This window comes from Schistocerca piceifrons, chromosome 2 (assembly GCF_021461385.2).
Source record: "Schistocerca piceifrons isolate TAMUIC-IGC-003096 chromosome 2, iqSchPice1.1, whole genome shotgun sequence".
Lineage (NCBI taxonomy): Eukaryota > Metazoa > Arthropoda > Insecta > Orthoptera > Acrididae > Schistocerca > Schistocerca piceifrons.
In genome coordinates, this window is record NC_060139.1 from 692,650,110 (window position 1) to 692,676,715 (window position 26,606).

Below are 26,606 nucleotides of genomic sequence, written 5' to 3' on the forward strand. Positions count from 1 at the left end.
GACTCGTGGTTAGGCTGACCTGTTAAAGTTCCTGGAATGGCTGAATACATTTTCCCATGGTCCTATTCCGAATCCCATGCCACTTTGCTTGACTTTGATGTCATCCCCACCGAAGGTCAGGTACACACTTCTGCCGACATTAGACCTATTAACAAACTGCAGTACTTACATTTTGACAGTTGCCATCTTTTCCATGTCAAATGTTCCCTCCCATACAGTGTTGGCATTCAAGGCAAACATGTTTGTTCAAATGCAGACTCTTTACAGCAGTACACCACCATTTTCACCTCAGCCTTCACTGTAGCTAATTACACCATGGGCCTAGTTCAAAAGCAGATTTACTGGGCCATCACATCCAATCCTTGTACTGCTTATCCCTCCAATAAACAGCTTTGGATCACATCACATGTCACTCAATATTATCCTGGTCTTGAATGTATTAATCAGCTACTTTGATAAGGCTATGACTTCCTAAAATCATGCCCTGAATGAGATCCTTTCTGTCTGAGATTTTGCTCTCCAAATCTAGAATAGCTTTCCGTTGCTCTCCCATTCTCCACAACATCCTTGTCAGACCGTATGGTCCTTCTGTACCAATCTCCCTACCCTATGGCTCCTACCCCTGTGTCCATCCCCACTGCAAGACATGCCCTATGCAGCGTTCTGCCACTGTCTATATGAGCCCAGTAACTGGCAAAACATATACTATCAAAGGAAGAACCACCTGTGAAATGACACATCATATTGCAACAATCTTTAAACATTACCACTTAACTTGCATTGGCCTGTGGTTCATCGATGTTGTGGATGCTGTGAATTATGAGAACATCATGAAAATTTCAAGCTTGACAAATTATTTATTGACATCAGCTGATCGACAGTACTGACAAAAGTGCAAAACAACTGATGAACCTGAGCTAAACCAAACTGAACTGCACCAACTCCTGAAGTAAACATAACATGACTGACTGCCCACAAAGCATCGCTGCGTTGCTTTAAATACCATTTTAACAACCACTACCATTGTTAATTTATTACAAAATGTAACTTACAATTAAAAACAATTTCATCTACACTAACTGCTGTTACATTCATACAGGTTATAAAATATAATGTCAAATAACATAATATTTTTATCATCATCTTGGTTTTATGTGTGAAAATTAATTCACAATCTGGATTTTAACAATTATTTTGATTTTCCTTTAATTCCATAATTAGTGACTGTATTGATTTTATTGCTAACATTTGTTTGAAGTCTACACATCGTGCTTCGCCAGATTACATAAATTAAATACACATGTTTTTTCAAATATTGGAATTTCGTAAATTTGGATAGTCTAACTAGCAAGAGGTAAATTGGCATATGTATGAGGTGCGACAATAAAGTAATGAAACTGATGTGAAAAAAAAATGTTGCTTACCATTTTAGTCAAGTTTAGTGCTGTGTCCTTCAAAGTAGTTCCCTTCTGATTGCACACCCTTTTTCCAGCGCTTCTGCCATTGAGGATAACGTTTCTGGAACTCATCTTCTGTAATATCCTCCAAGACCCTCGTCACAGCTTTTTGGACATCTTGCGTTGTTTGAAAATGGTGTCCCTTGACTGCTGTTTCAACTCTTGGAAATAGAAAAAAGTCACACAGAGCGAATCTGGTGAATAAGGTGGCTGTGATAGTACTGAAATTTGTTTTGAGGTTAAAAATTGCTGTACTGACAGAGCAGTATGGGATGACGTAATATCGTGATGCAGAATCCAAATATCAGCAATGTTGGCATGGACACGAAGAACTCTTTTACGAATTCTTTCTAAAATTTCTCTGTAGAAATATTGGTTAACTGTTTGTCCAGGACGCACCCACTCTTTATGAACAATTCCCTTGGAATCAAAGAAGCATACAAGCATGCATTTCACTTTTGACTTTGACATGCAAGCTTTTTTTGGTTTGGGTGATCCCTTTGAGCACCATTGCGAACTTTGGCATTTTGTCTCTGGATCATACTGAAAAAACCAACTTTCATCACCAATGATAACATGGCAACAATTCTGGATTGATTTCAATTTGCTCTAACAGATTGGCTGCCACATTTTTCCATGTTTCTCGCTGTTGTGGTGTGAGATTTTTGGGGACCCTTTTTGCACAAATCATTCTCATACCAAGATCTTCAGTTATTATTAGACGAACCATTTCTTGATTGATGTTCAGTTCTTCTGCAATCATTTTCATGGATAATCTTCAATCAGATCATATGAGTTCATGCACCCTAGCCAAGTTAACATCCGTCCATGAAGTTGATGGTCGTCAACTGCGGTCTTCATCTTCAACATTCATTCTGCCTTCACTAATCATTTTATGCCAATGAAAAGCTTGAGATCTTGACATAACCTCCTCTCCAAAAGCCTTCTGAAGCTTACCATAAGTCGTCATCACGTTTTCACCCAATTTAACGCAAAAAGAAATGACATACCAATGCTCAATATTATGCGGTTCCATTTCTGTGACAAGAGAGACAAACACATGTTAACTTATTACAGCACAACTCATGACTGAGCAGTTGCATCAGTGTGTCGCTTGGACTAGAAGCAACTTATAGACCAAGGTCAAAGGTATTGTGCCTATGAAAGCCTGCAGGGTTGCCACAGTTTGCAAAGAAAATCAGTCTCATTACTTTATTGTCACACCACGTACATATTTTTGTTAATGGCTACAATCTATTAACAATCATGAGAATGTACATCATTCCAGAATATTCTATATGTATTAACAAAGAAGAATATGTTTTTGGGCAAACTGAACTGAACAATACCTATGAAAATACACATAGAAGGCCCTAGGAGGAACTGAATCATACGATAAATTCATGGATGCGTATAAAAAAGGTGGTATCGGACAGTTCATAATGATCTTGGGGGAGACTGTTGCATAATACATCCCCCCCCCCCTCCCCCAGCCACTCTTACAAGTATTACTTGTATGAATACATATAGACGATCTTGTACTTTCAAATCACATGTTTTCAATACATTTAAATTTTCATAGTATTAGTTTTAATAGAAAAAAAATCAAGTTTTATTGTTCTTAGCTCTCACTCCAGTTACTGGTTCACATCACACATCTTAAGCAATTGGCAGCTTGCAATCATCAGTCCTTTTGTGCTGTCCATCTTGTATCTGCAATCCCTCTTTTTCTGGCAGTCTCTATGCTCCAATAGCACAGTCCACTATTAGTTTCACAATTTTTAGTTTTTACTTCCAGGTCAGGTAAGGATCTTAGATACAGTTCTCTAGGTAGGAATTACACAAAGATAAGCATACCTAAACTGTAAAGATTTAATTATATACAGATTAAAGTCAAAGAACAAAAATAAATTATATAAGTTTCCTTTCTTTTTGATTAGTATTTCAATATATTCCACTATACGGTATATTTACCCCCCTCCCCTCCAGATCTCATTTTACTCTTTATCATCTCAAACATAAACTCATAGACTGTTCCTCATCACACAATCTCGTAATGACATACTTTTCACAAAATGTCTTTTGTCACAGTGCAACTTGTCCATTTAATAACATGTGTACATCTTTAGCAATGTCCATTTGTACATCTCATTACCAAATTCATAAAATCATGACCATGCCTGTAATTCTCCTAGAAACACCTTTGAACTGCTTCATGCTATCACTTCCCACAGATCAAATACGTGTTCTGCAGAATATAACTACAACAATCTCCATTATCTCATATACTCCCAGATTCTATTTTGTCATGAAAATGCTAACACTAACTTATCTGTAACTATTATACACTGTACAGTACACATACATATGGATCTAGAAAATTGTCTTTTACTCCCAGAATTATACATTGTCCCACCAATTACCTCCTGAATATCGTCACTGGTTCATAAGGCTAATATCATGCACAGAGAAAGTAAACATTACTTACAGATTTTCTACAGAGTATGATGACCAGAAAGTAGTTTCTTAACAACACTTACAATACTTATCATATACATAGTACACACTTTAACCTATTATCATCCTTATCTCTACAAAGCTGTCGTAACTTTCTCACTATGTTTTACACAAATCATTCCTCATGGACTAGTTTTAAAATGTCCTTTTCACTTATGTTTCTGCTATAGTCATAACCATTGTTTGAAATGCTTAAAGAATTATTATTTACACATCTTAAGAGTTACAAAATAATTACAAATTATTGAACAATCATTACTGTAAGAAAGTCAAATTTAGTTCACAGTTTATATTTTCAAATTATTCCTCAAATAATGCCACTCAGTATTCATATTACATACAGAAAAGTTATACTACAGAGAATGGATACTATTTACAGTAAGAGATAACTTCATTACAGGTTTAAAGATGATTGAAAGATGTAGCATCCAAAAACAAAAAGAAAAAAATTGAATGCTACATAGCTTGGAGACCTAGTGCTCACCACACGCTTGACACAAAGATGTGGTGCCCTCCTGAGGGCATTTACATCATCTTAAGAACTTATCTACAGAGTCATCTGGTCCATAAATCAACTCCCACTGTACTCTTTTGGGTAATCTCCTTTTTAAGGCATCTGTTTGTATTAATTCATCAAAAGGTTTGTCTAAGTGCACTAATTTCCTCAACTGGTTTTCACGAAAACACTTCAAGCTACCATGACTTTCCCTATACATTCAACCATTTGGGAACTCATTTTTAATCCTAGCTTGCTCAGATTCTGACCAAAACTTATTTAAGAACTTTCTTTCAAGTTCATCATATGATGTGGTAGAATTAACATTCTGAATGGCCCATGAGAGTTCTTCTTCAGCCAAAAATCGCTTAACAAATTTAATTTTAACATTGTCTGTCATGTCATTACTAAAATTAACCTGACAATGCTGTAAAAAATCAACAGGAAGAAATTTCACATCTCCTGGAAAGCACTTTAAAGGTATGCCACCCCATATGCAGTTAACATTACTAACAAAATGTCTTTGAGCTACACCTTTTTGTAATTTTACAACTTTCTTGCTTAAATCTACAAATAATTTTTACACAGATATATTTTTTCATCACACTTCAGTTCTACATTACTAATTTGAATGGTAATGTCTGTAAATTTTAACTCAGAGTTCCTTTTATAAGCTTCTACTTTGTCTTCTAAAACTCTCGTAGTCTGAACAACCTCTACTTTAAGTTTAGAATTTTTTAATTCTACATGTTTATCTAGTTTTTCGAGTCTCTCCATGTTTTTGAGCAACTCTAGTGTGAAATTAGTTTCAAATATATCTACCCTTTCTTCTACTGCTCCCACATGAGTGTTGATTTCACCCTGCCCTGCCTCAACAGCAATTTTTAGTGCTGCCAAACCCTCCTGGATTTCCCTTATCTGATTAGTATTTTCAGTAACAGTATTCTTTAATTCTGCCATTTGTTCACTTAATTGCTGACTTAACTCTTGGTTTTGCTGACCAATATCCTGCCTAATCTGTCCCATCTGTTCCTTCGCTTCTTCCATATGCTGCATTAATAACATTAACAAATAATCTCTGCCTACTCTTCCCTGGTTAATTGGAGTACTCGTGGTGAAATTTCACTGGAACCCCCTCCACCAAAACTTTGATCTACACTTGGATTACTCCTGGACAATAGTTCACTAATCCTAGGTCCGAAGTGTTTTCTACAGATTCACAGCCTACATGCTTCTCTTCATTCATTTTTGTGTTCTCATTGTTATTCATAGTACACAAATGTCACACATCACTATTTAAAATTAGAAAATTAAAAATATCAGTTATTCATCTGAATTCCAGTGGTGCAGTCTGAGAATTTGGTCCATTATCATCAGGTAATGATATCCAAAACAGACGATTTTGCGTTCTTTCCACAGCAGATAATGATTTCTTTTCTTTTTTTTTCTGGTCTTTCCATAAATGGTCACCACAAACAGTTCTCTGGGCAAAAGTTTTTGTTGTTTAGATGCTGCATTCATGTTTTTACATAACCTGAAACAATCACTTATTAAGCACATTTCCAATTTCAAACATCAGTACCAGCTCTACTCCATCACATGTAATGATCTTTAAACATCACTACTTAACTTGTGTTGGCCTGTGGTTCATCAATGTTGTGGTTGCTGTGAATAATGAGAACATCATGAAAATTTCAAGCTTGACAAATTATTTATTGACATCAGCTGATGGACAGAACTGACATAAGTGCAAAACAACTGATGAAACTGAGCTAAACCGAACTGAACTGCACTGACTCCTGAAGTAAACAAAACTTAACTGACTGTCCGCACAACATTGCTGTGTCACTTAAAATATGCTACCATTGTTAATTTATTACAAAATGTAACTTACAATTATAAACAATTTCATCTAAGCTAACTGCTGTTACATTTGTACAGGTTATAAAATATAATGTCAAATAACATAATATTTTTATCATCATCTTGGTTTTATGTGTGAAAATTAGTTCACAATCTGATTTCAACAATTATTTTGATTTTACTTTAATTCTGTAATTAGTGACTGCATGGATTTTATTGCTAACATTTGTTCGAAGTATACACATCGTGCTTCACCAGAGTACATAAATTAAATACACACACGTTTTCTCAAGTACCAGAATTTTGTACATTTGGGTGGTATAACTAACAAGAGGTAAATATCTGCGTAATTTACAAGTATCATTAATTACAATGAATTTCATAAAAATGAATAACGATTGAAATTACATCACTGGATAATGATTGTTATTTTCATTTGAATTGTAATGTGGTTTTTGTGTTAGCGAATTTACAAATTGCATTTATGGTAATTAGAGGCGTTAGTTATTTATGCTAACATTTCCAAAGCCTCTTAATATTTGTTGCTAAACATTTATTACTTCAATTTCACGATCTGATATTTAATTTGGCATATGTACATATTTTTATTAATGACAACAATCTATTAACAGTCACAAGAATGTACGTCATTCCAGAATATTCTGTATGTATTTACAAAGAAGAATAGGTTTTTGGACAAACTGAATTGAATGATACCTATGAAAATACACATAAAAGGCCCTATGCAGCACTGAATTATACACTAAATACGTTGATGCATACAGAAAAGGTGGTATCGGACAGTTCATAATGATCTTGGGGGAGCCTGTTGTATAATAATATACCAGCTGTTATACAATAACTGTTTGGCCTTTTACATCGGCATGACTACCACCAGATTATCAGTTAGGAAGAATGGGCATAGGCAGAGAGCATATATTGGCAATATGCAATAGCCTGTTTCAGAGCATGCTCTTCAGCATGACCTATGTGCCCGGTTCACCACACGCACCATCTGGATTCTCCCCCCAGAAGCCAGTTTCTCAGAACTCCACAGCTTGGAAACTAGCGCTACAACATGTCCTTGGTTCTCGCCACCCACCAAGCCTTAATTTATGTTTATTTCTTCTGTCTCAGCATTTCTTCACAGTAACTACGTTTTTCTTAACTCCTTTGTAGTTTTCTACCTCTTTCATTGTCTTACCTGTCTATTTTTTACATTCCCATTCCCACCTCTGTTACATGCACTGCACTTAGCTTTCACTCCCATGCATGATGTTTAAGCAGTAATCTGTCTTGCATATTACCCTGTCTTCCGCCTTTAAGCTCTCAGGTTCTCAAATCTCAACCTATGCAGTCCACAACAATCAGTCTTTCCTTCTCATTCCGTCTGGTAAGTCTCCCCTGACCCACCATTTTGGGAGACTTTCCCAAAATCTACCCCATTTCCTAGACCTCTCCAGTCCTTTTCCTTCATCCCTCTTCCTTCTCCTTCAACCCTTCTGCCTGAAGAAGAAGCAACTACCTCCAAAAGTTTTCCAATTATAACTTTGTTTTGTGTGTGTATTCTGCCACAGCTTGGTGAGTAGATTTTCTTATCTATCCAATTAAATTATTTTGTCAAAATAAACAAGAAAGATTTTATCATCACCAGAAGCATAGTATCTTTCCCACGTTGTATTACTGCATGATGATACTGCACCCTGGTGCTGAATGTAGTTGAACATGTGATATACCTGTTCATGGGCATGCACAAGTGCAAGATTTCTTTAGTTTTCATATGAGGGATAGAGTCGTAAGTAACAGGGTGCTCACCCAATTAGTGATGCACATGAATGGAGTGACAGTATTCCCATTGTTGTTTGTCATTTTTAGGTTGTTCTAGCCATGAAAATTTGAATAGGTCATGGGGAGACATATCTTGGGCGAAGATGAAAGGAGTTTCTTCCAGCTATCATACGATGTTGCCCAAACACTTACTGATTGATGATGGTATACTGAATCATTCTGCTGGAAAATGACACTGACCACTTACTGTGCCACTTAAGGAAAGGCATAAAACCACTGTTAAAAGGAATATTAACTCCGCAAAAATACTTTTAAGTATATGTTCCCCACTATTTCAAATAAACATACAAGACAAGGTGCACACTATCTACACATCATTATCCTTTACAATCACAAACAATTGTCACCATGTATGTTGTAAAGTAAATGCCTTAAGCTTCAGCATGACTTCATTTACCTCATACTAATACCATGGACTCCCTCTCAGTACATTATAGCAACTCCTATAAAACCTCAAACTTCAACATAATACACACATCAAAAAAAGTTTTGCATCACCCCAGTTCCCAGAACTCCTGAAGACAGACATTGACTGTGGCTATTGTATCACAGACACAGCCCCTTTGGCTGTTCAGAGATATCACTAAACCCACCCAAAGACGTAAACAACCATGCATCAGCACCAGAGGAGGTCCAACAGCCGATCAGTTCCAGTCGTTCCACCAGGAAGGAGATACATGGCTCGTGTTGTCTGTAGTTCAACCATGCCTAGACAGTCAATACTGCAGTTTGATCACAGCTGCATTGTTACTTTGTGCCAGGAAGGTCTCTCAACAAGGGAAGTGTCCAGACATCTCAGAGTGGACCAAAGTGATCTTGTTCGGACATGGAGGAGATGCAGAGAGAGAGAGAGACAGGAACTGAGATGACATGCGTCAGTCAGGCCACGTAAGGGCTACTACTGCAGTGGATGACTGCTACCTACGGATTATGGCTTGGAAGAACCCTGACAGCAATGCCACCATGTTGAATAATCCTTTTTGTGCAGCCACAGGACATCGTGTTATGACTCAAACTGTGCACAATAGGCTGCATGATGCGCGACTTCATTCCTGATGTCCATGTCAAGGTCCATCTTTGCAACCATGTCACTATGCAGTGTGGTACAGATGGGCCAAACAACATGCCAAATGGCCTGCTTAGGATTGGCATCACATTCTCTTCACCGATCACTCTTGCATATGCCTTCAACCATATAATCGTCAGAAACGTGTTTGGATTCAATCCAATCAGGCTGAACGCCTTAGACACACTGTCCAGCGAGTGCAGCAAGGTGGAGGTTCCCAGATGTTTTGCGGTGGCATTATGTGGGGCTGACATAAGCCGCTAGTGGTCATGGAAGGCGCTGTAATGACTGTACAATAGGTTAATGCCATCCTCCAACCGATAGTGCAACCATATCGGCAACATATTGGAGGCATTCATCTCCATTGACGAAAATTCATGCCCCCATCATGGACATCTTGCGAATGACTTCCTTCAGGATAACGACATCCCTCGAATAGGGTGGACAGCATGTTCTACAGACATGAACCCTATCAAACGTGCCTGCAATAGATTGAAAAGGGCTTTTTATGGACAGAATGACCCACCAACCAATCTGAGGGATCTACGCTGAATCACCATTGAGGAGTGGGACAATCTGGACCAACAGTGCCTTGATGAACTTGTGGATAGTATGTCATGTTGAATACAGGCATGCATCAATGCAAGCAGACGTGCTACTGGGTAATAGAGGTACCGGTGTGTACAGCAATCTGGATTACCACCTCTGAAGGTCTCACTGTATGATGGTACAACATGCAGTGTGTGCTTTTCATGAGCAATAAAAAGGGCAGAAATGATGTTTATGTTGATCTCTTTTCCAATTTTCTGTACTGGTTCTGGAACTCTTGGAATTGAGGTGATGCAAGTTTTTTTTTATGTTTGTATTTCACTTAAAAGTGCTCTCATATCTATATTTCATATCTTACTAGTTTCAGGGGAGAGGGACTGTTGCAACCTGATGCAACCTGGTCTCTATCTCACATTGAATACAGTATACAAAATGCTGAAAAAGTAACACATGATACAGTAAAGCAAATGCTCATAAAACGTGTAAAATAAAACACAAGTGATACACTTAAGTGTAACATGCATTTCAAAGTAGGTGGAACAGTGATGTAAGCAGTTAGCTCAACATTGTGCGTTTATAATAGTCATAGTATCTCTCCATCATTACTGAATCATAATTATCTCACATAATTCTTATTCATCCCTTCAATAATGAGGGGGTGTGACTGTTGCTTGAAAAATCTTATTTCTTAAAATCATGTAGGAGCTGTGAGTAATCAATGTTAACCCTTCATGAATTATTACTGTGAAGCTGCGCTCACTACCTTCTGTATTTTTGGTTTCTTTCAAGTACCATTGTTTGTCAGTCAGATGGAGACATTGGTGATACAAATTTGGTGATAGTCATCTCTTTGGAAAGTAGTCTCCTTTATGGAATTCCAGTTCTCAGATGCGTGAACGTTCATAGTCTCATTCTGATTCCTCACAATTTCCTTATACCCACTTTTTCCTGACTTACCTGCACTAAGACTGTATTCCCATAGTGCTGGATCAGCAATCTCAGTGTGCAGCAGCAAACTTCTGATGGTGAACTTACTTGTGCTGTTCAGGATTTCACGAATGATACCTTTTGTAGATTAGGTGAAGACTCAAGAAAAAGGTAATTTTTAAAACTGTAAGACATTCCCCAAGGTGGCGAATGCCAAGAACTGTAGCTGTAATTTGTTTTGCTAGTCATATTTGTTTCCAGTGACAAAGCGATTGACTTGAAAATCTCCTTTTATGGCTGTATATATTCGTATTTGAATAAGCTGCGGCTGGTAGCATGTCTGTGGCCAAGAGGTGATGTAGCCTCCTACTGAGTCGGCTGGGCCTTCGCCCAGTGACGCCAAGCTCTTGCTGTGTCTCTTCGGGCATGTACATGTATGGTCTGACTTCAAGCTTCATATGATTTGCTTGAAGTTCAATCCACTGAGCTGCATTCTTCAACAAGGAGGGGTCACAGGGAACGTGAATGTGTCTCGCTTACTGTATGTTAAAATGTATCTGCACATTATCCCTTTGATACTGATGTTCCATTGAAATGCAACAACCTGCTTCTCTTCATCATGTAATTGTTTCAACAGTAATATAGATTACTGTAGATAGTATCTGTATGAACAGATGGCTATGATTTGCACTGGTGTTATTGCCAGAAAATAATTCTTAGAATTGTGGGTTCAAAATAAGATAAGTATTGATGAATGTTTTTTTTTCTTTCCAGTTTGTTTTTGTGCAATGAAATTGTACAATTCTTGTTCTTTATCTTGTGGAGTATTTTACAATATTGTATTGTTGTCAGAATGTTGTGTTACAATCAGAGATACAAAGTTGGAATAAAAACTTATGTTGTGTTGTTCATAGTGACTTTCTGAAGTGCGTAGGGATGAGGCACATGCGTTAGCTTACATGTAAGGTGCCAAAGGTATCTTTCCACAAAGGTGAGACATCTGGTCTTCTTCACTTGTGATCCGGGCAGCTGCACTGGCCAGGTGTTCATCCTAAGCAAACAAAAGACATGGGCTCATCCATAAGTGGATGGGGTAGGAGTGGAGGGGTGGGGGTATTTGAGGATGTCTACAGGACAGAGATAGGTCCATGGGAGCAGAAAGGTTAGATGGCTGCTTAGTCAGTCGCAATAAAAGAGTCAAATATGAAGTCAAGTTTCTTCCAAAAGCTAGGTGATGAGTGGTAATCAGTGTATGGAAGTGGTTGTATCAGTAGGACACATGGCAAATGGCTAGTACAATGTGCTTACAGGTTATAATGATGCATAAATTCTGTTAATTTTAATGTCCTAGCAACAACACACTGAGCCATGGCACAATGCACCTCTTGTACATAGGTATGTACACAGCTGAGCACACCTGTCACGCAGTCTATTTCTTCAGTCCCACTTGTGAAGTATAATGTAACTGAGAGGAAGGTTTATTGCAGTGACATAAAAGTAAAATGATGTAAAACCTAGATACGACTATTAAGAACCACACTTGCTCTGGTTAACATGTAGAAGTCATTTACCAAACTTTCTAACACAGTTGTGTGTAAGAGAGGTATAAAATCAATCCTCCATGAATTTAGGCAGGCAGTAGTTAATAATAGCTGAGAAGTCAGGTCAATGAGGGAAAATACTCCACTCTTGGATGTTCATTGTCCACTGGGTTAGTATCTGTAGTCGATTGTTCAGATTCATATTGATCTTTCACTGGAAATATTTTTATTAGTTGCTCAGTGATGCTAATTGAGTGAATATGTCAGGTGCCAATTTGTTTTGGGTTCAACATTTGATCATCAATGAGCAAAGGTTATATATTTGGCTGTAACACATTTATATTTCAAGTGGCCCATCTCAAGAATGATGAATGAAAGCAACACAATTACACACTGACAATCTATTGTTGCTTCATGTAGTTGTTCTTGAGCATGTGAAACTCTTGGTTTTCAAGTTAATGAACTGAAAAGCTTTATCAAAACGGTAACTGATTACAAGTATTGTAGCAGGTTTAGAATAGATTAACAAATAAAGATAGAGGCCAGGTATGGCAGAAAATTATAATTTGAATAATTATGTGCAACCTCGACACCTCAGCACAAGATTCCGAGGTTGGCCTCTCTACACAAATAACACGTTGTATGCAAAAATACATACCGTAGCATCCGGTTTCCCTAAAATATGTATCTCTGCTGCTTACTCCTGCTATAAATGGCAGAAAAGCACCATGAACCTGCAAGAATTTGTGGTCCTATCAGAAATTGACAATAATTTTTGCTATGAGAGTAGGGGAAAAATTCTCTATCCATACTTTACTTAAACATAGATTGATGTAAAATTGGATTAATTAAGGTAGAAGGTGAAGGGAGCAAAGTTCCAACTCATGGCCAAAACACCCTATCTTCATTCCTTCACAGCCTCAACACCTTCTCTCTCACCTGCCTCACCTGGCCCTCCTCAACCCAGCATGCCACCTTCCTGGACATAGCAAGGTCTATCTTTAGGTGCTGTTTTGCTTGTCACCAGTTTTCTATTTCAGTTAGTATTTATTAGGCACTCACCGCATACAAAGTTCATAAGGTAGTCTGAGGCACAGCCTGATGCACAGCAATCACTCTTTAGTTGGGAGGGTAATTTATGAACTGAGTCCATGTCATAGTGATGTTAACAATGATGTGAGAAACTTAAGGCAGATGGAGCATGATGAGAATCAAACACAGAGTTCCTGTACCTAATTCTGGCCAGCCTTGTATACAGCCCTGGATGAGTGAACTGCACAGGTCACATGGTGAGATCATGTAGAGACTGGCAGTGCCCTCTCACTATATTCCGATAGTGCAGGAACTAATGTCGGTTTGGAGATGTGCTACATATTCTTGTCGGAATCCTCCATAATCAGCTCTGCGTCAGCTCTGCGTCAATGCTAGCTGGCTGCACACCTGCCTTGATAGTGCCCTCTCTGCTGTTGTGATTTTTGTCTTTAATTAACTCCATATTGACACATTCTGTTTCTGTCAAGGATGCAAGAATTATTCTACACTTCATTCATGAGTGGAACAGGAAGAAACAAAACATGTGGTACAGTAGCAGTTACTCACTGTGTTGCTCGTCACAGTCATTTAAAGAATTTGCAGTTGTAAATACTGCTGTGCAGGCACAAATATTTCATTTTTCTGTTGTACAAACTGCGTAGTGTGTTTTGCTCATGCATTTTTTGTGTACCGATGCAACTTAAATTTTTGTGTAAAGTGTTGTAGCCACATCAGATGTCTAATTTGGTTATCTTGTTTAGTTTGTGTGTTATTACTATTCTTCATACTATGTTTTGTTGTATCTCCTGCATTATGTTGCTTACCATTTGAGTGAACAACTCTGCTAAGAAATTCCAAATATTGACAGTCATCTGTTGTAAATAAAGAGTTGAATAAAAAATAAATCAATTTTATCTCTGTCGCAGACACTTTGTTATTGTTGGAAAGTCATACTTCACATTACATGGTTATGATGGTCGATTGCTGTGCTCTCCAAAATGGGGAGGAATGCAACCAGAAACTCTTAGCCCCATGTTTGTCAGCACTAGCTGTGATACACTGGCTGTCAGAGATCAAGTGGATGATAGGGGTGAGTGAAAAAAATTAAGAAAATTTTTCTCTGCAACATTTTTTAATTTTTTAAATTATTTATGTTTTTTTAGTACTGCAGTGACTGTAAATTAGTCTTAATGAAGTTTTGCTGTAATCATATTAATTTTAGTAACAAAGTAGACAATTCCAATTATAGCTTTTACAAATTTTAGATCCCAAGATCCATGTACAATATTTAGGTTCATAGAATTTCTATGTAGTTTATAATATGTATAAACCTTTATAAATGTACGTACCCTCCATATATAATTTTTTTAAAACTTTATTGCAGCATTGTATCTTTACACAAGCCTGCTGTAATTAAGATATTTGACAGCATTATATAATAGACTAATTACTCTGCTTTTCCCAGTTATTCCAATCTTCTATTAGGCAGGAATCAAACGCCTCTATAATTTTACTGAAATGTACATTTTACATTATATAAATCATAAAGTAAAATGTTTTACAAATTCATCATAATATTAATTAAAAAAAACTGGATTCTAAACAACATTTTCAATTTAATCACCAGGACGAACAATAAACAAACTCTTGGGTGAACAAAAGTTGATTTTGTGTGTATTTGTATTTGTGTGTGTGTGTGTGTGTGTGTGTGTGTGTGTGTGTGTTGACTATGTCAAAAGATTGAAATCACATCTTCTCGCGACTCCTTGAATATATACATATAGAAATTCCTGGATGGGGGGAAAAAACGTAAAATTAGGGCAAGGAAATCACTCACTTATAGCATACTGATGTGTGGCGTGTAAAAACATGTAACAAAAAACAGTATTCACACTAGCTTTTGAGCTCTTGCTGTTGCTCTAGTAAAAGTACACACATTCACAATCACACAAACATGCACTCCCCTTGTGCATTTGTGTTTCTGCATGTTTGTGTGTGTGAATGTATGAATTTCTACTAAAGAGAAACAATAAGAGCTTAAAGTTAACATGAATACTGTTTTCTGTTACTTGTTTTTATGCACAGCACATCAGTCTGTTATAGGTGAGTGAACTACATATGTACATACCACTAGGGACAAAATATCATCAGGACTCTCAACAGTCATGTAGTGACCTAGAAACTGTGGATTCAACAATAATGTCTGTCAGCTTTTATTATTTCTACATGTCACCTATTTGTCTCATGTGTTAGAGTAACTAGCAGCACATTTCTTTGTTCCAGCTATTAAGACATATAACAACAAAGTTATGTTAAAGTTGCTCTCCTCTTTGTCTCATGTGTTAGAGTAGCTAGCAGCACATTTCTTTGTTCCAGCTATTAAGACATAGAACAACAAAGTTATGTTAAAGTTGCTCTAGGCATTCCATAATTATGCTAATTTTTACATACTACCTATTCCCACCCCTGTAGTGTGAGACAAGGGCTGCTCTTATAAACAACCACTGGATGTGACTTTTTAAGGGGTATTCAAAAAGAAACAAGCTGGAGTCAGAAATGCACAAACTGGTGACAGGAGAGTAATATTGTGGCATGTGTAATGGGGTGTGGTTCCGACCAGAGTGTGGAAGTTCACAGCCCATTGATAGAGGGCGTACGTGCACGTCACATGACAATACAGAGTTAGCAGCAGCATGCATCAGTCGCCCAACATTGCCAGTCACATTGCAAACAGTGACATGAAGGCATCAAGTGAAGAGCAAAGAGGTGCTGTTCATTTTATGACAATGGAAGGAGTCCAAATGTCACAAGTGTACAGCGAACACTGCATTTCCTTGTAAGGGTCAAGGCATGGCACAAGTACTTCAGGGAAGGACGGGTGTCATTAACCAATGATGCACGGTCTGGAGCACCATACTGCATTACCGATGACATTGTCCAGCTGGTGGATGCACTCATTACCCAGGACTGCCTACTGACAGTGAAAGCCATAGCCACCGTGGTCGGTTTGAGCGTCAAAAGTGTTCACACCATCATGAAGGAACAACTCCACATATGCAAAGTTTGTGCCCAATGGGTGCCCCACAGTCTTCAACCACACCAGGAAGCATGATGAATGGCCCACTGTCTTGCTCATCTGCAGCACTATGCTCAGGAAGGGAATGCATTCCTGGCGCGAGTGGTGGCTGGAGATGAGTCATGGTGTCATCACTTCGAACCAGAATCAAAACGACAAAGTCTCCAGTGGAAACATCCAGTGTCACCACCACCAAAAAAAGCCAAGGCCATCCACACAAGTGTAGGAAAGGTTATGCTGGCGTTCTTCTTTGACCAAGATTGCCCCCTTCTGATTCGCTTCCTGCAACATGGGACAACTTTGAATGCCCAGTGCTACTCGCAAACCTTGACCTACCTTCGCCAAGTGATCAAATCAGAATGACCAGGCAATCTCACCCATGGGGTCATTCTGCTCCACGACAATTCAAAGCCTCATATGGCCAACAAAGTCACGGCACTCCTGCAGAAATTCAAATGGGAGGTTCTCAGCCACCCTCCATACAGTCCGAACCTCTCTCCATGTGATTACGCCAGTTTTGGTCCCCTTAAAAAGGCTCTGAGGGGCAAATGATTCATCTCACATGATGACGTCCATCTGTACACATGGAACTGGTTAACATCACAGCCCCAGGAATTTTATGAGACAGACATTCACCGCCTTTTGTCACAGTGGGACAAGTGTCTAAACAGTTAGGGTCAATACCTCTAACATACAGGTTCTGGTTTCTATAATTATGCCTCTGGCTTATTTCTTTTTGAACACCCCTTATACTGTTGTTTTAAAATTGTTATAATAAACATTGGTTGCTCAGAAGCTGGTTGAGTAGTTTGTCTACAGTGAATATTTAAAGAAACAATGTTGACAAAATGGACAATTTGGGTGAAGATTTTTATTGGATGATTTTTTAAATGATGCCCATGAGCAGGCATAGAGTGCAATATGCAACAAGTTGCCTTTTATAAATTCAATTTAATTTATTTTTTGTATCAATAATTAGTTTTCAAGCCAATGCAGGCTTATCGACCGATAGAAGTGGTACGTGAACATTATGTGAACCATGAGCAGCTAGACACTATAATGTTGATGCTTGTGGAAATAATGGATATTTAGTTGACAAAAAGTTTGTGAAATGAAAAGGTTGTTATGTTTTACAACATCATAATTAAAAAAGAAAAAAAGAAAAGAAGAAAAAAAACCATGACTGACTGTATTTTATACCCACATAAATCGCCAACACAATTTCCTACTTCTGGCCTTGTCAGAGTGAGCTTTTCTGGTGCTGTATTCCCATTCCCTTCACCTTCTGTTGTGCTAGCTCTTGCCAGTCCCTTCCTTTTCCTCTCTTCTCCTTTTGACTTATTTATTCATCTTGTCTCCTCCATTCATGCAGCCCTCCTTCCCAAATCCCCTCAGGCTACAGCTTGTGGTGTAACATGTTGATTCTGTGGAATAATATGTTCCACTTCTAACCACTTAGGCCAACAAAAGATGTTTGTGAGAAATGGAAACGTTTTTAAATGCATAACATCACACTGTTCATGCTCTGGTTTGCCATATGTGCAGATTTTGTGTGAAAGATGTCATCTTAGAACACTGACAAGGCATAAAAGCAAGTGAGCATGTCCACCTGTTGTGGAGGACCACTCGTGCTTTGGCATCACTGCTTGGGGTGGTACCTTGGAAAACATGGAGGAAAGGGTGCAAGTGATAATGACAACACCAGAACAATTGAAGATGTCAGATGGGAACTCTCAATCTGTAATGTCAAATCAGTACTGCAATACATCTTATGTGAGAGCTGCAAGTTGTGTGAGATCTGATTTGCCTGTAATTGTAAATGAAATTGTACAGAGGATACAGTGTGATTATAATACAGAAGAGTTATTGCAAAACTGATTAGTGGCTTGAACAGATTGGAGCTTTCTTTCAGCACTCGCCCATTGCAAAAGGTGATGAACTCTCATTGTCGCTGTCAAGTAGCACTGCATAGCATGTCCACTTTAGCGAACAACTTCAGGAATAGCGACTGCAAGATATTTGTGAGGTAAACATTGGCATACACATTGACAGGATGATGGGTATGGAGTGGTACATACTGAAAACCATTCATTTATAGCACTACATTTGCCACCCATGTACAGAACGTGAATTAGAGGTGCTAAAATAACTGAGCATTAATAGTAGTAAAAAAAAAAATGGGAAATTTGATAAAAATAATGGAAGAAGATGCAACATAGCCACAACAGCCCAAGTTAATTGAGAAAGTCTCAGTGGTCACATGCAGTGGTGTTACCTGAATTAATTTGAATATTTAAGTAGAATTAAGTTTAATTTGGTTAAGCCAAAAGAAGTGTTAACTGATATCAAGAGTTGAGGAAAGAATACTAGTTGACCACAGCAATGATGTCAACAGCACAAGATATTTGCATGCTTGTATAAACTTTGGAATGTGAGTGGAGAAAAATTCTGTCAATAACAAAGGAGAATTCTGTGTTGTGATTTTGAGATTACAATTATGCCAGTAATCTCCGACAGCATCCTTGCAGTGGCTGACCACAATGCTAAAAGCACAGCCCTGCTTTTCAGTGTAACATCGTATCAGTTCACTACAAAATGACTGCACAGTGGCTCATCACTACTTTGCATAGTCCAAGTGTGAAACACATGCAGCTAGGTTTATGCCTGATTAGGTGAACTAAATACAGCACCAACCTGAGATTTTTTTTCTTTAGTAATTTATTCTTTGAGCAATGTAAAAACACATTGCACTTGTTTTGTCCAATGGTGTGATTACCAGCAACATTATCTAAATGCTATTAAGGATACATAGACCCATGTCTTTATGTATGCTGGTGACACTCTGCAGAATGGAAGGCAGTTTACCAGAAATATTAAAGAAATTAGAAGAGTAGTCTAATAGTATGACAACTCAAGGACAAGTGCTGTCAAATTTAAAAGCACAAGGGGAGAAACTAAAAAGACAAGGGGAGGTGGTAGCTACAAAAACAGACGAAATTTCTAATACAGGGATGATATTACAGTTACCTAAGGAGTTACAAATGAAAACATAAGGAACACATTAAAAAGGTAAATGATAAGATTCAACAAATTTCCCACCCATGAATTTGAAAGTGCACAAAATGAAATCTCAGATGTATGAGGCTGAGTGCAGGCATTAGAACAACGTAGAAAATTTGGTGAAGTAATTAGTGACACAAACACTTTTATCAGTTGGAAGGAATGTTTACAGCAAATGGGTGCACAAAAAGTACAGGAGAAAATTAAGTCTACTAGCACTACCCACAATCTTCAGGCAATACTGCAGAACACCAGAAGGAATTCCGGAAGTTGTTGGAAGTCTTGGATTAGAGATTAAATTAGATTCAGTTTTCGTTCTGTAGACCCAAAGAATGAGATGATTCTCGTGGATGTGGAACATGTCAGAAACTGTAACATAAAAAACATAAAACATTTGAATATAATACTTAATACCCTGATAATTTGTCAGGAGATTGTCAAACTAGGTGAATACAATACATTAAACTGGAATAGCTAATATGTACAGAATTAATACACAGTCAGAATAAAATGTTGTTATGCACCATTAATAAATTTATCATACACAAGATACCTAATCTCGACTGTTGTGACAATGTGCTGTCAGAAATGAAATCTAACCAACATTTTAACTTAAGCTGGCCTAACAGTCTCTGTTTAGATATTCATCTTACAGTACAAGGAGTTGCCGATCAAAAAAGTCTTTCATTCTGTTTAAACAGTGCTTTATCTGAAACCAAGATTTTAAAGGTCGCTGGCAATTTATTGAAAATGTGTGTTTCTGAACATTGGACCTCTTTTTGGACAAAGGTAAGTGATTTTAGGTCTTTATGTAGTGTGTTCTTATTTCTAGTATTGATACTATGTATTGAGCTATTGGTTGGAAACAGAGATATATTAGGCCTACTTGCAACAAATTTCATTAAGGAATAAATATACTGAGAAGCTGTGGTTAGAATACAGAGTTTGTAGAACAGGTTTCTACATGATGTTATTGAATTTACTGCACGAATGGTTCTTATTACATGCTTTAGCATGCTAGAAACTTTTGCTCAGTTTGATGAGTTACCCCAGAATATGACCCCATATGACATAACAGAATGAAAGTAAGCAAAATATGCAAGTTTCATTATACCTATATCTCCTACATCTGACACCATTCTCACCGACAGACTTGTTTAGCCACTTCAGCAGTTCTGTGGTATGCCCTTTCCAACTGAATTTATTATCGAGTTGTAATCCCAGAAATTTAACACTGTCAGCCTCTTCAATCTGAATGTCTTCATATGTTACACACATGCTGAAAGGAAATCTATTACAGGTTCTGAACTGCATATAGTGGGTCTTTTCAAAGTTTAATGAGAGTGAACTAGCTTTAAACCATTTATTAATGTCAGTGAAAATTTGATTAGCAGCCATTTCTAAATCCGTACTTGACTTGCTACTTATTGCAGTGTTTGTATCATCTGCAAACAAAACAAACTTAGCATCTGGCAATGTAACAGACAAGAGGTCATTAATGTAAACAAGAAAAAGCAATGGACCCAAGGTGGAACCTTGAGGAACACCACATGTAATTAATTCCCAATCAGATGAAGATTGACTGCTTACTGCACAGATATTTTGAAACAATGCCCTTTGTTTCCTGTTAGTCAGATAAGACTCAAGCCATTTCACAGCAGTGCCAGTAACGCCATAATATTCTGATTTACTTAAGAGAATGGTGTGGTTCACACAGTCAAAGCCTTTTGACAGGTCACAGAAAATGCCACTAGCCTCTAATTTATTATCTAATGAATTAAATACATTCTCACTGTAAGTGTAACTAGCTTCCTCTATATCAGAATTCTTAAGAAATCCAAACTGTGGCTTGGATAATATATTATTTGCAGTCAGATGCTTAAAGAGACGCTTGAACACAACCTTTTCAAATATTTTTGAGAAAGCTGGCAAAAGTGAAATTGGTCAATAGTTTGATGATATCTCTTTATCCTCCTTCTTGTAAAGAGGCCTAACTTCAGTGTATTTTAGCCAGTCTGGAAATGTTCCGCTGATAAGAGATTCATTCTTTATAAATTACCCAGTGAGAACTTAGTAAGAAAATGACTTATCAATAATATTGGAGTCTCAAGTGATTTGGTAGAGGAATTTCAACTAGAAAGTGGCCTAAATTTATCAAAACAATTTCTAAAGTTAGAACTTGATGGGGATGTTCATCCAATTTATTTTTTATGGTTTTTTTCTGGGTCATGATCTAATAAATGGGAGTATCATAAGAAAGGACATTTTGCACTTAATTATTTAGTAAGGGACATAGCAGTCTGGGGAACTCCTCATTCAGAACATTTTAAATCTTGGGTCAATTTTCAGGAAAAATTCAAGAGGAAATACTAGTCCTCCAGCACACAGGAAAAGCTGACTTTAGAATTACTAGACCCAAAATATTATAGTAGTTCTTGGGGATCTACAAAAAATACTAAGTGGCATCTGACTTGATCTAAATATCTAGATAACCCATTAGAAGAACGACATTTTGCGAAAATATTGGTATGTAGATTACCACAGTATGTAAGGAAGGAAATTTTCGGATAGAGGGTGGACAAGAGTAAGGAACTTGCTGACCATCATTTTAGGGCTATATACTTTATATAAAGAACATCCAAAGATAAAACTGGGGAAATAATGAGGCAGAGGGTATTTTTCTAATCAGTTCACAAAGAAAAGAAAAACTAACTTAAAGCAAAATAGCAATTGGAGTCATTTGAAATACAGAGGAAAGAATAATATACAGTTGCAGGTGTTTGTACCAAACACAGTTAACAGTCATGTGGGAAACACAATACCTTTAAATGGGTCTGTGTCAAATAATGGAGTAATTAAGGGAAATGGAAAATGTGGAAACTCTTGGGACAGAGGCCAGGATACAATAGAACCATAGGTCCATATATAGAAAAATTTATTTCTTGTACACATAAGATATCTATGTGAGAGGGGTTGTTGTACAAGGAGGAAGAAAAGGAAGAAAATCAGTCAAAACTCATAACAGTTGGTGAAATATGCGACAGGAAAGTGGATATTTATACAGATTCTGGTAGTGAAATTTGACTGAACTCACAAGATTTTTTACAAGCAATGAAAAAAAATTGCTTGTGTGACATTCTACCTATCACCAGTGTATGCATCATAGAGATTACGGGAAGCTATTTTATGTTAATCAGACAAGAAATGCATTTACCTACAACTGTAGGAAATGCAAAGTTTCCTTTTGCAACAATATAGTTGTGCAAGACTGGGTTTCAGCTGTGGCAGCTATGAAGTTGAACTACCAACGTGAGCAAAGAACTTTGAGTGGCTGTTTCTGCAATTACATCGTGTCTTGAGAAACTTTCTTCTCAAAAGCAAGCTCATCCATCACACAAAAATTTTGTAATTTAAATTTTTAATGCTCTTGTAAGCCTTGTTTGCTGAATTATAAATGTTGTTCATTTCATTTTCTTAAATGACTGTAAATGTGGTAAGGATAAATAATTTATTTAGTATTTTAATTATAATAAGTCATGGAGTTTTAGTTTCCGCTGCATAAAATCTTGTAAACTGAATTTGGTAAATAAGGCAGAAAAAATATTTTTAAAAAATGACTGTTTTTATTACTAAAATGGGCTGCGAGGGTGGGGGGTCAGAGGAAAAACGTTTGAGAACCACTGACCTGTACTGAACGTCCATCCTATGATGTACAAAACCTGTAAATTAGAATCTGATTATTCAGAATATGGAGTTGTTTTGGAATTGTTTGGAGGGGAATGGAATCTTTCTGTAAGGAAAAGCCTTAATAAGCATGAGCTAAATTACAGTGCTATGGAAAAGGAACTACTAGCTCTCAATTTTTTAAGAACTCCAAATGGAAATTAGTTACATGAAGAGTAATCAGAACTATGTTTCCAATGCATTGTCAAGATGTCCTTTAGCTGTGAATTAAAAAAGAGAGAGACTAAGATAGCCTGGTGTCAATTTTGCAATCAGTTTCCAAAACTTAAATTATACTGTTAGAACCCTATCTTTAAATACAAAAATAAATGAATATTTTTGCATTTAATTTCAGTAGTGCAAACAGATGTTGTTGTTATCATCTAAGGTGGCATTGTGGTCAATAGTTGATAGTATCTTGTTCTGGACATTAAATGCTATGCCATCTGGTTGAAAGTTATACATAGGTTCCGCAGAGTGTTGAAGAAGACCTAATATGGTTTATCCATATGGGTCATGGACATTTCGGTATAGTTAAGTGCATAAAGAAAAAATTTATTACTTCATGAAACTGTAAAACTACTATGATCTTTGGAGTATGGCAGAAGTTTAAAGGTGGTAACAGACATTTACATTATTGTAAAGTATATCCACAAATACCAGAAGGATTGCACAATTTAGCCACTGCCAATTTTTTTTGCGACAGTTACCTACAGGTTGAAGAGGGGTCACTTATGTCTTCGTACTGATAGAATGTTGGTCAGAGTACATAAAAGCTTTTCCTATCAAGCAAGCAAATGGGCCTCTATGATCTTTATCTCTTTGATCCTGCAAAGCTCTTTCTTAATTTTCCTTTCTTACTTCTTTTACAGGAATAGCTATTTTATCACCCTCTTTCCACATTTATATATTTCCCTAGTTGAGACTCTTGTCTTGTGCAGCTCAAATGGTGATATTTACAACCCACAAATGAGTACAGCATGGGGAAGTAACACATGTACAATGAACAAATATATTCACTGTTAAGTAAGACAGATTATATGTCTGATGTTAAAATACACGTTAGGCATGTCATGTAAACAGGGGGAAATGGTGGGAAAGGAAACCATTCCCTAAGTGAAATATGACATGGTAACATGCAATCAAAAACCAGTAATTTGGTGAGTCAGTTGTTTTGTTGCCATAGTTAAGGTTATAGTTATCTCTGGTGAAAGAGCACTAATGAATTGTGTAACAGGTGCTGCGCAAAAATAATACAACAGAATCGAGCAATCTCTGATGAGAGAGTGCGCTACTGGATAAAGGATGTAAGTAAATGAAATAGGAAGGCTAGAGTTAGTAATATATTACATTCAGAGGTGTAAAAGTGAATGATTGATTAGTGATTAAGTAGATGTGTCTTATTTTATTACAAAAATAGGAAAGATTAAATAGAGATTATGAGCAGACTTAAAATTATTCTCAACAGATGTCAATAGAGTGAGCATTTGTCTAAAGAAATGAAGAAAAAATGTATGTTTCACATAGGTAAACACTCTGAACTGCATTTTTGCATTGTTTTTTGTGTGGATGGAATGTGACTGCCTTGATAATAAAGAATAAAGATAAACTTTTTTACTCTAGTAGCAATGAATAGATCCCTGCCAAACAGTCATTGTCCACAAGTATTTATTGGAAAGTTAAGACTACTTGTAGAAGCATGCATGTACAAACACTGGAGGAATAACATGAGAGAAGGTTTATTATTAGATGATTTAATAAACATATTTAAATTATGGCATTGCAAGAATGACTGGATAGAGCTGATATACTGTGAAGAAACTTTGTTGTTGGGCTGTACAAAGATAAGGGTCTGTGAATGTGCACACTGCTAAAGATTTTGTACATATGTGGGCAACACACATTGAAAACATTTACGCAGTGTCTGCCTGATGTAGAAGAAGGTGTAAGTGCAGCTCTTACAGAGATAGTGAGACTGTTGAAGTTTCTCCAAAATAGTTAAAAGCTAATGGACTTATCTGGCCATTGATGATTTCCACACATGGTTGACTTACCACAGATCTCAAGTCTGAAACTGCAGAGAGTGGTGTAGATTAAAATGTCAGCAGCATGTGATCCTTATGGTTGTACATGGGCAGGGAGAGGGAAGAAGGTTGTTACATATGCTTTGTGACGAAAATGTACAGGAGGGTGAGTGGTCAGGACTTGTGAGTGGGCATCCAGGGCTGCCATTAAATGACAGAACAGGAAATTAGGTAAAATAAAGAGAATATATTTCAGTGTACAGTATACAAGGGACACACCTAGGTTCAGAAGTTACCAGGTTTATGCCAGTCTAGGAGGTCGAACAACTAATTGAAGTGGGCAACAGAAGGGAAGGCAGTTCACGTTAATTGATGTCAGTGGGTGGTCATGGAACACAGAGCCAGAGGCTCTGCCTCCCAAGAAAGACATCTGTTGCGCTCGAGGTCTGGATCACAAGAGAGGGAAGCAACTGTGTTCTCCACTGCAGAATCCTCCAGTCCCACACACGTGATCTGTATCCAACGTATGCTATTGACTAAAACTAATGGTGTGAATTCACTAGTGAGTTCAGATGAGGGTTTAAGGCAGCTCTCCTCAGCAGCTTTAACTGGATAGAACTGTCTCGGTTCTGAAAGACAGGCAACTTGTGTCATGTAGGCAAAACCGAAGTTGCTCTGGGAGAAAACTTGTAAATGTACAATGGCAAACATGAACCTAAACATTTTCTATCTTAATAGATTTGAGGAACTTATTCTGTTCTGATCAATCAATTAAAAGCAAAGTAAATGCAGTTGCCTTTGAGTAAGAGCCTGTAATACTGATATAGCTTGATCAAACAGCACAAATATCTCTCATTTTCTTATTTACAAAAAGGAAATAATGCACATGTAGAATAATTGGATGATGGTATGAAAGGGAATCCAATACAAATAAAATGCAAAATGAGAAGGTCAGTTACTAGATTATAGCATGTGATGAACAAAAGTATGGTTGAATAGACATTCACTAGAATTTTGACCAAAGTATGTTAAGCATGAAATGAGGTGGTCAAGGAGGTATTTTGTCTTTTATCCAAGCAAGCTAAATTATGTGATAAACATTTTTCTAAATTGAAAATGCAAAGGGGAGAGCTAAGAAATCAAATTTTGAAACAAGTAGGTATGTGTAAGAAATGATGAGTCAAGGCATATGTTACAACAGAAAGAAATCGTAAAAGTGATGGTGATTTTTGTAAAGAAGGGCCCCTGTGGATGATAACTTTCACGTTCATCCTGAGAAATCTAATATTCATTAACTACAAGGACTGAAAGAAAAAAAAATATGTTTTTACATGTTTTGGTTTGGTTTTAAGGGATTTTAACTGCAACTACTAATAATGATAATAACTGAATGAAAGTTAAAACTGTTGTTATTTGATGAACAATTT

The 26,606-nt window shown here is 37.1% G+C and overlaps 1 protein-coding gene across 1 annotated transcript in view; it reads left to right on the forward strand.

Annotated features, from left to right (window-relative positions):
- The window catches only part of LOC124777183 (intraflagellar transport protein 80 homolog), a 430,351-nt gene that overhangs the window by 217,315 nt on the left and 186,430 nt on the right, over nucleotides 1-26,606 (forward strand). The window contains exon 9 of the mRNA XM_047252496.1: nucleotides 14,223-14,386. Coding sequence (XP_047108452.1) covers nucleotides 14,223-14,386 — 164 coding nt within the window. The remainder of the gene's footprint in view (nucleotides 1-14,222; nucleotides 14,387-26,606) is intronic.